The sequence below is a fragment of the Plodia interpunctella genome, chromosome 29 (assembly GCF_027563975.2).
Source record: "Plodia interpunctella isolate USDA-ARS_2022_Savannah chromosome 29, ilPloInte3.2, whole genome shotgun sequence".
Classification (NCBI taxonomy): domain Eukaryota; kingdom Metazoa; phylum Arthropoda; class Insecta; order Lepidoptera; family Pyralidae; genus Plodia; species Plodia interpunctella.
In genome coordinates this window covers 2,266,204-2,278,881 of record NC_071322.1, presented here as the reverse complement: position 1 = coordinate 2,278,881, position 12,678 = coordinate 2,266,204, and the positions used below count along the sequence as shown (strand labels likewise).

Genomic DNA, 12,678 nt, shown 5'->3' with positions numbered 1-12,678 from the left:
AGTGACAATCAAGAATAAATCTTTTTTTTTTGTTTATTCCCTCGTTTTATTGAGGAGGCAAAGGGTACTAGCCCATACAGCCAAGTCTTTTGTATTGAATATCTATATATACCTATAAGAGTGGCTAATATCCACTGAAGAAGAAGGCATAAGCCAAGTCTGTAGTCAAGAATAAATGAAATTGACAGCCAAGCAGAAGTCAGTACATGGAGTCAATAGGTAGATTCATTGGTACATCTGTCAAAGCGAAAGATGATCGCCATCCCTAACGACATTGCTAACGACAACTCAAGACATTTTTTTTATGGTGGAGAGGAACTGCGATGGAGCCACGAAATTAAAATCCCCCGCCTTTCAATATCCATTTCGCTACAACTTTTAAATGGCTGAACCAATTTTATCTAACATATCTATGAACCACCGCATGAAAATTAGCTATCAAATAAAAAAAAAATCGCATCCAAATTGGTTCACCTGTTGAATAGCTACGGTGTCACGTACACAGGCAGACAGACACACTTAGCGGTCCAACATATAACACCCCTCTTTTGCGTCGGGGGTTAAAAAGGGTTCCAGGTTCGATTCCTAGTTAGTATGGTGTAGTTCACCAAATCGTTAACTTAGATTTTACTTAATTTAGTAAAATAACCTCACTCATGCGTGGCAATTGTCTGACTGGGGCTCGCAGACCATGCGAATTGTAGAAGAAAAAGTAGGAAAGCACATCCTATGGGCTCTGGCACACTCTCATGGCTTACAGAAGCAGCCGGGAAAACACTGATGAGAGAGAACCTCGCATCTGAACATTAGCATTAGTGTTACATGGTTATTAAGGCTGTTCAGCACTTTTTCAGGTGATTTAATATGTGTTATAACCACTTTCTGAGCACATTGCTCAACTACATCTCTGACGATAATTCATGATGAGTTTAATTTTATTTCTTTCCAGCGCAAAGAACCTGTGAGCTTCGATCAGATTATTACGTATTCAAATTAATATGAAACAATTGCCACCAGAAGAATTATCAGACCATCAACAACCAAATTCACCTGAATTATCATCCTACCCTCATATTAAAATTTCACCTGGTAATTCACAATCAAATTCCCCCAATATATCAATGTTCCAGTGAATCCTCTGATAGTGTATGTTCAAATCACGATTCTTTAGAAGAATCTGAAATTCCTACACCTGTGTCTATATATTTTAGACAACCACCGGCAACAAAAGAAGTGGCAGTACAGATTAATGATAAGTACAGCAGTCCTTTGGATGCAGAATTGAGGTATAAAATAAAGAATGAAAAAGTTTAAATCATTTTTGGTCGGCATCAAAAAGAAGTTTCGTAAGTATAAAATACATATTAAAGTGTAATATGAATACATTTTCTACTTTTAAATTGTGACACATGATATCACTCTTTTTTTTTTATTTCATGGCCATGGCTCCATCGTTCGCCAAAACGATGATTTTGCCAATGTCAAGGTTGAGATTATCACTTTCATACTACCTTTATATATTTTTTTATTTTTGACATTTGTTAAAAGTATATCTGTTTTGGCTAGTTGGGAAAAAGCCTATTGACCGTATCAATCATACAAATCATTCTACTTCTACTAGTTGTCAAATTTTTGTTTTGATGACTCTTCAAATGCTCTTATATTGATAGAAACACCAGTGAAAAAATTACTGTGATAACGACAATGCTTATCATTCATCATGCTTATCAATTCAAAGATCAGACATTTTTGGACTCGTCCAAATGCTCTACACTAAATGACACAAGCAAATGAACTTGAAACAGATCTTGCTAAAATGTTCGCAAAGAAAGATGAGTTTGTTCGACAGCTGCATATACATATAAAACTATATAGGACAGTTGTAAAAGTAGTTTTACAAAATTTTTGTTTTATTACGATGGTAAACTTTTTTTTTTATAAGATTTCATACTTAATGATGAAATGAAATTTCAAACGAACTTTGAATCATTGTATACATCCAGTTACATTATTACAGTCTATATCGTGATAATACGAAATATACATATGACTTTTTATTATTTCGTACATATTTTTTACAGTTTACTGACCTTGTCAATTACCCTATTGCAGGACTACAAATCACATTGGACCAAGAAGGAGATAAATAAATAAAAATAAATAAAAATAAATAAATATATTAGGACAAATCACACAGATTGAGCTAGCTCCAAAGTTCGAGACTTGTGTTATGGGATACTAACTCAACGATACTATATAACAAATACATATATAGATAATCATCCAAGACCCGGGCCAATCAGAAAAAGATCATTTTCCATCATGACCCGACCGGGGATCGAACCCGGGACCTCTCAGTTCAGAGGCAAGCACTTTACCACTGCGCCACCGAGGTCGTCAAATGCAGATATGCAGTTGCAAGACTGAATGTGTTCAATAAAACTACCATCAATGGAGCCTCAATGCTACAGACAGACAGATAGAAGCCAACGCAAATGCATGACCATTGCGTAGTTTGTATGAATGCTTTTCTTTTCCACAATGAAAAACCAGCAATGTATTCTGAATCCATCAAGTTCGGCGAACCAGTCTGCGATAGTTTAGTGCATATGAAGATTGATCCAGGGAAATTACTATGTGTGCGCTCAAGACACTAGCGTAATAACATTTGAAAATAACTTCCCGTCTCATCTTTTACAAAGCGATTGAGCGTTGTGAAACCTGGAGAAGATACAAGTGTTCTGTCTGTCTCGTTTTTCTGGTGTAGATTCTTTTAGTAAGCATTATATCTGTATGACCGAAACGAAAGATGTAGTTTTCTCTGTCTAGGATAGCGGACGAGGTGAGCTAGTTACTAAAGCACCTTAAAACTCTCATAAAGAGTATTTCTATAGGTCATTTCAAATTCTGCCGCACTTTTGCCCCCACGGCAAGATAGCGTCCATTGAACAATGAGCTTTAAAGTGTCCGCTGTAGACATACTTCACATTGTCAACAAGTTAGCGGATTGTTCAATGTAAAGGGTGTCTACAGTGCACAGTTTAAAGCTCACTTTTCAATGAACTACATCTAGTCTGGTGGGAGCGGTGCGGCAAGTGTGGTCAATTGATTTATACATATGTTTAAGTATACGTATGTTAAATAAAAACATTGAAACATGTAAAAATATTTTATTAAAAACTGCTTTAACAACATACATTTACACAGAATCTCGTCGTCAACTGCCTAAAATGACCTATTTTTAATTAAAATTCGAAATCAAAGCAATTTATTTAGACATTAGATCGTCTTCATAGGCACTGTTCCACGTCAAATTATATATTACTAGCGACCCGTCACGGATTCGCTCGGGTGAAAACATAATAAATTATAAATTTATCTATTGTTAAAAACCTCATGAAAATCCGGGCAGTAGTTGAGTTTATCGCGAACATACAGCGCGGTAGAATATAGAAATTTCTAAAAAAAGCTCAATATTTTTTTCCAGAAAAATTATTATTTTTTTATTTGCTATCCTCCAATACAATGCCGCCTATATACTATCGTCGAACTGGGATATAGTGGGCGGAGGCGCGCGCGTGCGCAGCGAGCGCGGCGCGCTGTGCGAACGCCGCGCCGCATGCGCACGCGTGCGGACGCTCGCCCGTGTGCGTGCGCACGTGGTGCGTAAGAATCTTACGGGTCTGGAAATATATAAATCAGCTGCAATCATTGGTCTGAATATGAACTTCGCAAAGTCCAAATTTATTTGGAAATTCTTTATTCAATATAGGATGACATACGTCAGTTTGTGACAGAGGCGGCGCAAGATCAAAATTTTATGTGGGCAAGATACATTTTGCGAGGCCCTCGGATTCTGAGAAGATTGTCAATTTTGTAAACACAGCTGTTGGTTCTCCTAAAACAAATAAATGATACTGACCGTGAACCCTCGTCCGCATATGTCGCAAATCTTGTTCCTCGGAGGGGCAATACCTTCGTGGACACGACGCTTATGGCTCATCAAGTCTGCGTTGCGTACAAAAATCTGAAATAAATATATTACAACAAATTACAGATTGAGCTAGCCCCAAAGTAAGTTCGAGACTTGTGTTATGGGATACTAACTCAACGATACTATATTTTCTAACACATACATATATAGATAAACATCCAAGACCCGGGCCAATCAGAAAAAGATCATTTTCCATCATGACCCGACCGGTTCAGAGGCAAGCACTTTACCACTGCGCCACCGAGGTCGTCAAAAGTGTTTGAGAAAGCTCAAACATTTTTCTAACGTAGCATAATCTCTCTCCTCGTTTTCCCGTTTTTTCCGCAGGAGAATCTCCTTCCTTAATCTAAGCGTTTTCCCGACATTTTCCTCAGCCATTGAGCTTCGGAGCCCAGGGTCCGCTTTCCTATTTTTTCGTCTCCACTTCACACAGTCGACGGCATCCCTCAAATAGTGTAACATGATCTCCTACTAGCTGCGCCCCGGGGCTTCGCTCTCCCGTGGGAATTTCGGTGTAAAAAAGTACCCTATGTGTTATTCCAGGTTATATACTAGCCGTGTACAAATTTTCATAGCAATCCGTCCAGTAGATTTTGCCTGAAAGAGTAACAAACGTACATCGTAGCAAACTTTCAATAGAATAATATCCACATTTGTTAACGTCGTTGGAGAAAAGGCTGCGGTGAAGTTCGTTGCGCCGGTTCACCCATAAGTGATATACATATATCATCCTAAGAGCCATGCCGAGTCGCGCTCCGTCATTTTCACGTCCGTCGACAGACAACGCAGGAATCGCATGAAATTTCGACGCACGTCACTGTTAAAACTAAAACAACGGTCGACACGACGGTCCTACATTGTGGTGCGTCGTCGCAACGGAGCACGACTGAGCCATGGGACATGGCCCTAAGTAATATTGAAACCAACCTTGTTGCATTCTTCACACCGGTGCCTGATTATCTTCAAATGCACCAAGTTGTAATGGTCCCTCATGTATATGTTTTTCGTGAACACTTTATCACAACTTAAGCATGGGTATCTGTCAACAGAAGTTAAGTCGATAAATCTCTCGTGGATAATGTTTCGTCGCTAGCTGATAAAGTATCTAATAGTTTGTCCATACTAATATTATAAATGTGAAAGTCGGTATGTTTGTCTGTTCCGGATTTACAGCTAAACCACTGGACCGATTTCGATGAAATTTGGTATGTACGTAGTTAAAGTACCCCGTTCAAACATAGGCTACTTTCTTTTTCGAAAACCAACCCCCACATGAATATAACAGGGGGTGAAAGTTAGTATGAAAATCATGTATGTTCCGATTTCGCAGCTGAAATGCACGCGGGCGAAACCGCGGGCAACGTAACTTCCGAAGCTCGGAGGAGCTCAATATAATAAATTTTTGGTCACCCATCCAATGACAGCCAGTGAGAGTGTTTTAACCGCAACTATCACAGGCCGAGCGCTCTAAAATTTAAAATCTTCCAAACTCTCACCTCTGTTTCCTATGTTTGCCCCTGTGCCGTGCGCTGTTGTTCAAATGGCTCTTGTACTGGAATATATTCTCATAATGCTTATCGCATTCGACGCAATACGCGCCGACAGATGGGGCTGTACTATGTCTGTAAACATATTTATGAATTCATATTTGAGTTTTTTATGCATATGTATATGTAATTGTTTTAATTTCCTTTTAAGGTTTTCCTGTTTTATTTTAGTAACTTTTTGATACTCCTTCATACTGAGCTTTTGAGTGTCAAGTACGTAACGGTTAATGAACAAGATTTGAATCCGACTATCATTCAACACTTTTATTAATTCAGTTCCGGTTCCGCTATCTGAACGCTTTCGTTCTACCAAAAACAAACTGTCACATGTCAGTGTGACGATATCGCGTTTCGAATTCAATCTCAACCATGACGTTGGCAAAATCATCGTTTTGGCGAACGATGGAGCCATGAAATTAAAAAAATCTGTAACAAACTACGAATTAGATGGCGCTAGTTATTTTTAATCTAACATTCCGGCCTATATTTTGTCCTTCCTTACTTTGTCTTCCTGTGCCGCCAAAGGCCTCCGTAGCGCGCGAATTTTTTGTTACAAGGCTTGCATTCAAATGGTGAGTGCACTTTTCTGAAAGTTAATAAGTATGGTTATTAATAGCATTCTTGTATGTTTTCCTTTCTATTCGAGTGTCACTTACATCTCAATATGTTTCCAAATAAAATATTGTAAAGGAAAAACAGAAATAAAATAATATCTAATATATTTAATACAACTCTAATTTAGTCTATTTCTCCGAACATGATATATTAATTTTGACCCCGTGTTTGACTGTATCTATTCTAAATTTAATCAAAATAGAACCAGTGGTTTAGCCATGGAATCGTGACAAACAGATATATATTTTTAGCACTGAGTTTTATTGAAAATTAGCGGCCCGCCCAGCTACGCTGGGTTAAAAACATAAATATATTCTAACATAATAAATTATACATCTAAACCATTCCCAAGAATAATTTTCTTTCTCTACAACTGAAGTGATTTGTTAATAAATTGAGTCTACCTAATATGATCTTCAATGGAGTACCGCATCTTGAAGGAGATCCCGCAGTGATCACAGGTATACTTCTCGTGCCACTCCTTGTAATGCTTGAAGAATTCACGACGATTTCTATAATTTAAGAGAAGATGTATAACGTACACTCAATTTTTATTTACGAATCCTAACATATAAACAATCTTCACAGTAATTTTTGTTTAAATGGATTTTCCAACCAATTTTAAATGTTCTTATGATCCAGCTGCACTGTTACAGTCTATGAATTATCACAATGGCAATATATCTCTAAAATAGTAAAAAAATATATGTATGCTCTAGATAAACTAGAGCATACATATATTTTTTTACTATTTTCTCACTTTGTCACCCAGGAGACAAAAGGTTTATTGTCTCCTGGGTAACAAGGTCACAATATTATCTCCTGTTTATTTTGAAGTTGGTTTAAAAGAAAAGTCTTGCAAACTCACACAAATATCAAACTGCATTTTAAGCATTTCAGAGCTATTTTATGTTCCTTTTCTGCGTGTGATTTCATATTCCTTTCATCGTATGAAGTATAGGAACACAGGATGCATCGGTGTCTACAGTAATGTCCCTGTATATGTGTTGATAGTTTGTTCTTATCTAAAAATCCTTTTTTACATACATCACAGATATATCTGACTGGATCCTGCAACAAATGCAGATTTTAATAATTTATCCTTGTGTTTTGTTAATCTGTAAAATAGTTCTTAAGCCGCGTTTTCACTTGGCGACATGTCGCAGATACTTATCGCTCGACATTCACGTAGTTGTCTCTGCAAAAGTTGTGGGACAATGTCTCGCGACATATGACTTGTTCACATTGGCCAGTCGCGACCAGTATGTCGCCCGAGGAGGTAGTGTTGTTCAGTGCAGCTTACATAATAATTCGGAAGACCATAGCAAAACGTAAAAAAAAGAGGTGGTGGGTCCGAGAATATTTGCAACAAAGGGAAAGTTCAAGTTTACTAAGCAGTCTAAGGATGCGCGACGGATCTTTCGAAAATTTTACTAGAATGTCTAGAACCGATTTCGAGATACTTTTAAATATGGTTGGGCCGGCCATAGTCAAGCAAGATACAAAGTTTCGAAAATCTATCGACCCTCACATCAGACTCGCAGTAACATTGAGATACTTGGCAACTGGAGATAACTATGGTTCATTGTCCTATACTTTCAGAGTGTCAAAACAAGTAATTTGTCATACTATACCAAAAGTTTGCCAAGAATTGATAAAGGCATTAAATTCTTTTGTAAAGGTAAGTATTTAATATTTTTTAATCTCATATACCCTTACTTACGGTAATAATACTACAAACGTTTACCGTAAGGTAAGGGTTACTATATACTTATGTGGTATTTTTAATTTTATATCGATATTTTATAATGTATGTTAATTTATTGATATTATACTTGAATTTCAGACTCCAACCAATGTAAATGAATGGAAAGAAAAATCACGTAATTTTGAAATATTATGGAATTTCCCTCACTGCATCGGAGCGATTGACGGAAAGCATGTGTTACTAGAAGCGCCACCAAATTCTGGCAGTGATTATTATAATTATAAAGAAAATTATAGCTTGGTTCTCTTAGCAATTGTGGATGCCGAGTATAACTTTGTATATGTTAACTGTGGTGCAAAAGGGAAATCGTCTGACAGTGGAGTGTTCCAGGAAACTCCATTTTATAAAGCACTTAATGAACAGCAACTGAATTTACCAGATCCCGAGCCACTGACCCAAGGTGGTCCGAATATAACATACGTTCTGGTGGGAGATAGCGCATTTGCTCTATCGGAAAATATGATGAGGCCCTATCCCGGCATTCATGAAAAGGGAAGCTTAAAGCGGATTTTTAACTACAGGCTCTCAAGAGCAAGAAGAATAGTTGAAAATGTTTTTGGCATTATGTCTGTAGTGTTTCGCGTATTTCGTAAAGCTATCCCATTACGTCCAGTAAACGCTGAATTAGTTGTAATGGCATGCGTGTACCTACATAATTTCCTGCGACGTAATACATCTTCAACCGCGCATTATACACTAAATACCACATTCGATTTCGAAGACGCTGCCCATAATGTTGTGGAAGGTTCGTGGCGAAGGGAATTGAGAAATAATAATATGAGAAACTTAAATATTCATGGCAGGCCTCCTCCTCAACCCGCTCAGGTAATAAGAAACCACTTTGCTGAATATTTCTCCAGTGCTCAAGGAAGTGTCCCATGGCAAACAAATCAAGCATAGTCTGTTAAAAATTTGAATGGAGTTTTTTATTGTCTAGGTTTAATGACCAAGGAATAAATGATAAGAATCTTAGTGTCCTTAGGCACATATTGAAAAACCACTAATAATAAATAAAAGATTTCATTAATTTTAAGTATTTATTTATTTCCCTTTGATATTTATTTCTTATATATAAATGTTTATAAAAGTGACAGAAAATCAAGGTTATTATTATTACAAGTATTATAATTATTCTTTGTTTTGCGTTTCTGATTCAAAGTGGGAAACTAGTTCCTGAATATTCTCAAATTGTCGAAATTCTATGTGAGTTGGTTCTGCAGATGCTCCATTATCATTATTAACATGAGAGGCATTAGCAGTGACGATATTATTATTAACAGAATTTGTTGAATAGGATGACTGTTGAGAAGCAGAACGGTATCCATAACTTTGATAACTTTGAGTATCGCTTGAATTAGATCCCATTGCGTTTTCTGTATAGTTATATTTTCCCATCCTAGCCTCTAATAAGATATTATTAATAAAGTACTTCGTCTGTAGCACAGCATGTTCATTCTTTATATTTCTTAACTCTGAAGCTATATAGTCGGCGTAAATTTGATATTCATCTTTTGGTTGATCCATCCTGGCTTTTGCACTCTTCATTATTTCATATACCTCACTCAGATCATCTTTTTTCCTTTTATTTTGAGTATTTGTAAGCGGCATTGGTTGCGTTGGTAATGGTGGCGGCGACGTTGGTGCTTCTGGTGGTTGCGTTAATACTTGCGATGCCGCTGGTATTTCTTCGTGTGCCACCGAACTTTCAGATGTCTATAAAAGGAAAAAAACAGTCTAAAACAAACATTAAATCACGCAAAAAAATTATACTATATGCTCGAATTGTTCCTAATTTTACTTTCTTTTCTGTCAAATTTGTAAACTGTAAAATATATATATATATTTATTTTATCTTATTTTTTTTATATTATTTACATATAATAATAATATGGCTCTCGATTAAAAATAAGGAACTCGGAAGTTATAAAGAAAACTTTAATCAGAATGTAACAGTAATGCGAGAGTACAATCAAATCTTAATTCTCGATAGCGTGTCGGTCGTAACTTCTACACGCGCCATCTTGTCAGCGTCCCTCACCCCGCGGGAAGTGGGGCGACCATCTACTTAATGGCAGTCAGATTCCCACAGATAGAAATAAAGAAAACTTGAAATTAAACTAAGCTACTGATAAACACATTTTACACATTATGAGGAGCTTACCTGCGCATTCATAGAGTCCATACTGCCCGAACTTGTCGCCCCTTTTACTAGGAAAAGCAGCGAATCATACGCAAACCAGTTACTTTTGTGAACATCCCCACTTGCACTTCCTGTAGATTTTGAGCTCGCTATTTTTTTTCTCTCCCTGAGAAACTGAGACCTTATGTTGTGTATTTTTCCCTCGACGTCTTTTCTAGGTTTATTTAATGTAGTCGCGATAGATTCCCATGCATCATTTTTTTTTATTTTGTTTTTATAATCACTATGTGAAGTGTCCCACAATATTTGCGAATTTTGATACAACTCGATAAGGGTCAATATTTGCTCACTGGACCACACTACTGCCATTTTTAGAACACAAAGCGACACACGTTCTCACTACTCAAAGCCTGTCCGGCGACTGTCGCGGGACACGGGAGTCGCGCATGTCGACGCTCAGCGAGCGTCGACATGCGACCTGTCCGGCGACACGTAAATGTCCCCTGCGATGTCGGGCGATATCGCGCGCGACGTCGCCCGACACGTAGAATTGATGTCGAGCGACAGAGTCGCGGGACAAATGTCCCTTAGTGAAAACGCGGCTTAAAGCCACGTTAAAGCTTTTGCACTCAAACCATGGGCGGACCCAGGGTCTAAGCAAGGATGGGGCAATCAGATTTTTTTCAAGCCAGGTTCCACATACTTTTTTATGTTACACATTCACGCAAACACATGTATAATTAAGCAAATGTATCTATCAATTTTAAAAGTTATAAAATTTATTTTTATTTTTGTTACTTAGATGAAATGATGAAATGATAAAATGCTTGCCCAACCTTGTTTTACTATGGGTACACCCATGATTCAAGCTGTTGGTGATTCATTGTCTATTATTTAAATGTTAGTGATTGATGTTAATTGAAAGTGAAAATAAACTTGACAGATAGAAGTGTAAAACTAAATAAAAAAGGAATTACATATTATTAAATATTAGTCCTTAAAAATACCTTTTGACATTCCATAATGTGTTTCTCCAACAAACTAGGGTTGTTAAAACCATTTAGGCAATTTCTACAACAATACTTTAATTTTGAGTATTTGTTTTTGTTTATCTGTACCAAGTGTGCTATCTCATTTCCACTCAATTTAATTGTACTGTAGCATTCTTTGTAATCTTCTATCAATTCAAATTTCGGTTTTTTATTTCTTTGAGCATTTTTCACTGCCCACTTATTTATTCTTTTAGGTTTCTGTACTAAATTTTCTAATTTTATTTCATTGGTAGGCAAATTAATATGGTCGCTATCAGTTATTTCAGATGCCGCATCAACTATGCTTTCTGTTTTAACTTTGCTCACAGGTGCATCATCAAAATGGTCATTATCATATATTTCAGATAAAGTTTCATGTGTTTCTTCTGTTTTAATGGCTGCTTCATTAATATAAATAATATTGGGTTGTGTTTCATTTAGCAGTATACTTGTGAGATTAGATAGAGTGATGTGAAGATATTTCTGTGAAATAATTCATTTACTATTTTTATATATTTGTTTTTAAATTGGTAATTTATCCATTTAACCAATAACTAACTTTTTACCTGTGTGAATTTCCCTCCTATCCTATATTCTTCTCCATTCTCATACCTATTGTGTTTATGCAAAACTCAAGCAGATTGTATTATGAGATATTGTGTAATGAGAAAACAAACAAGTAAACTTATTTTGCATATTATATAGAAATCATGTTTGATAAATACCCCAATTTATATTACACATAATGTAATAATTTATATTACGTATAAAAAGGTTAGCCAATAAACAGTGGAACCTATTCTTTAAGCTGCTTTAATACTAAAATAATGAAGTGATATTAAAAATGAAAATAACCTGTCCAAATCGCAGAAACTCATTAGCCTTTTGCACATGCTCGCGAAATTGCTGTGCCTTCTTCAGCATAGATTCACACTCCCAACAAAGTAAAACTTTAAGGACATCCTAAACAAAAGTTTATGACTTATGTATAAAATGTTATAAGTATCATAATAATTTTTAAGGAAGAAAAAAACTTAAGAGTACATCATCCATATTGAATAAAGTATCGAAAATGTAAATAAAAAGAATGCTTTAGAAATAAAATAAAAATATTTCATGGATACAGATGGATTTTTTAGTAAGGGAACCATAAACATACCATATTATCTGGTCCTAAATGATGACTTTGTAGGGAAAAATCTGATACGATTTTCTTATAAATATCAATATATTCTCCAATTGGTTTTAATTTACGACCGACGCTGAGACACGTATGGCACTGATCCTTGGTATAAAACTCATCTTTGATCTTAATTATATCCATTTTTGGTCAGGTTTCGACAAACTAAAAATTATTAAAGTTCAAATTTTGCCAATATAATTATAGATCTATGGACAGAACCTGAACACAACAAAATAAATTGTTGTTTTGCCTGGTCTGTCACGGTGTCATTTGACAAGTCCTTCAATGACAATGACATTACAGTGAAGCAAAGACAGCGAACTGGAGTAAGCAGCCTGCCTATCTCAAAATGGCAAGAACCGCTTACGATTGCTTACGATGAGGGGCAAAAGATCTCATT

General features: G+C 36.3%; 3 protein-coding genes across 4 annotated transcripts; 1 reads left to right on the top strand and 2 right to left on the bottom strand.

Annotated features, from left to right (window-relative positions):
• Positions 1-3,300: 3,300 nt before the first annotated feature.
• Positions 3,301-12,546, bottom strand: LOC128682069 (zinc finger protein 675-like). 2 transcript variants are annotated; one of them, XM_053766543.1, is made up of 10 exons: positions 12,255-12,544; positions 11,951-12,058; positions 11,072-11,578; positions 7,025-7,227; positions 6,561-6,668; positions 6,044-6,127; positions 5,491-5,616; positions 4,922-5,033; positions 3,923-4,027; positions 3,301-3,683 (listed from the first exon to the last, which is right to left on the bottom strand). In XM_053766543.1, the coding sequence occupies exons 1-10, from the start codon at positions 12,417-12,419 to the stop codon at positions 3,540-3,542; spliced, it is 1,662 nt and encodes a 553-aa protein (XP_053622518.1). In that variant the 5' UTR covers positions 12,420-12,544; the 3' UTR covers positions 3,301-3,539. The 2 variants fall into 2 exon arrangements, with proteins under 2 accessions (XP_053622518.1, XP_053622519.1); XM_053766544.1 differs by lacking the exon at positions 11,951-12,058 and having other exon boundaries at positions 12,255-12,546.
• LOC128682072 (uncharacterized) lies at positions 7,268-8,952 on the top strand. Its single transcript, XM_053766551.2, has 2 exons — positions 7,268-7,837; positions 8,003-8,952. The coding sequence occupies exons 1-2, from the start codon at positions 7,388-7,390 to the stop codon at positions 8,822-8,824; spliced, it is 1,272 nt and encodes a 423-aa protein (XP_053622526.1). The 5' UTR covers positions 7,268-7,387; the 3' UTR covers positions 8,825-8,952.
• On the bottom strand, positions 9,048-10,976 carry LOC128682075 (spastin-like). Its single transcript, XM_053766557.1, has 2 exons — positions 10,086-10,976; positions 9,048-9,637 (listed from the first exon to the last, which is right to left on the bottom strand). Exons 1-2 carry the CDS (start codon positions 10,431-10,433, stop codon positions 9,053-9,055), a joined length of 933 nt encoding a protein of 310 aa, XP_053622532.1. The 5' UTR covers positions 10,434-10,976; the 3' UTR covers positions 9,048-9,052.
• Positions 12,547-12,678: the final 132 nt, after the last annotated feature.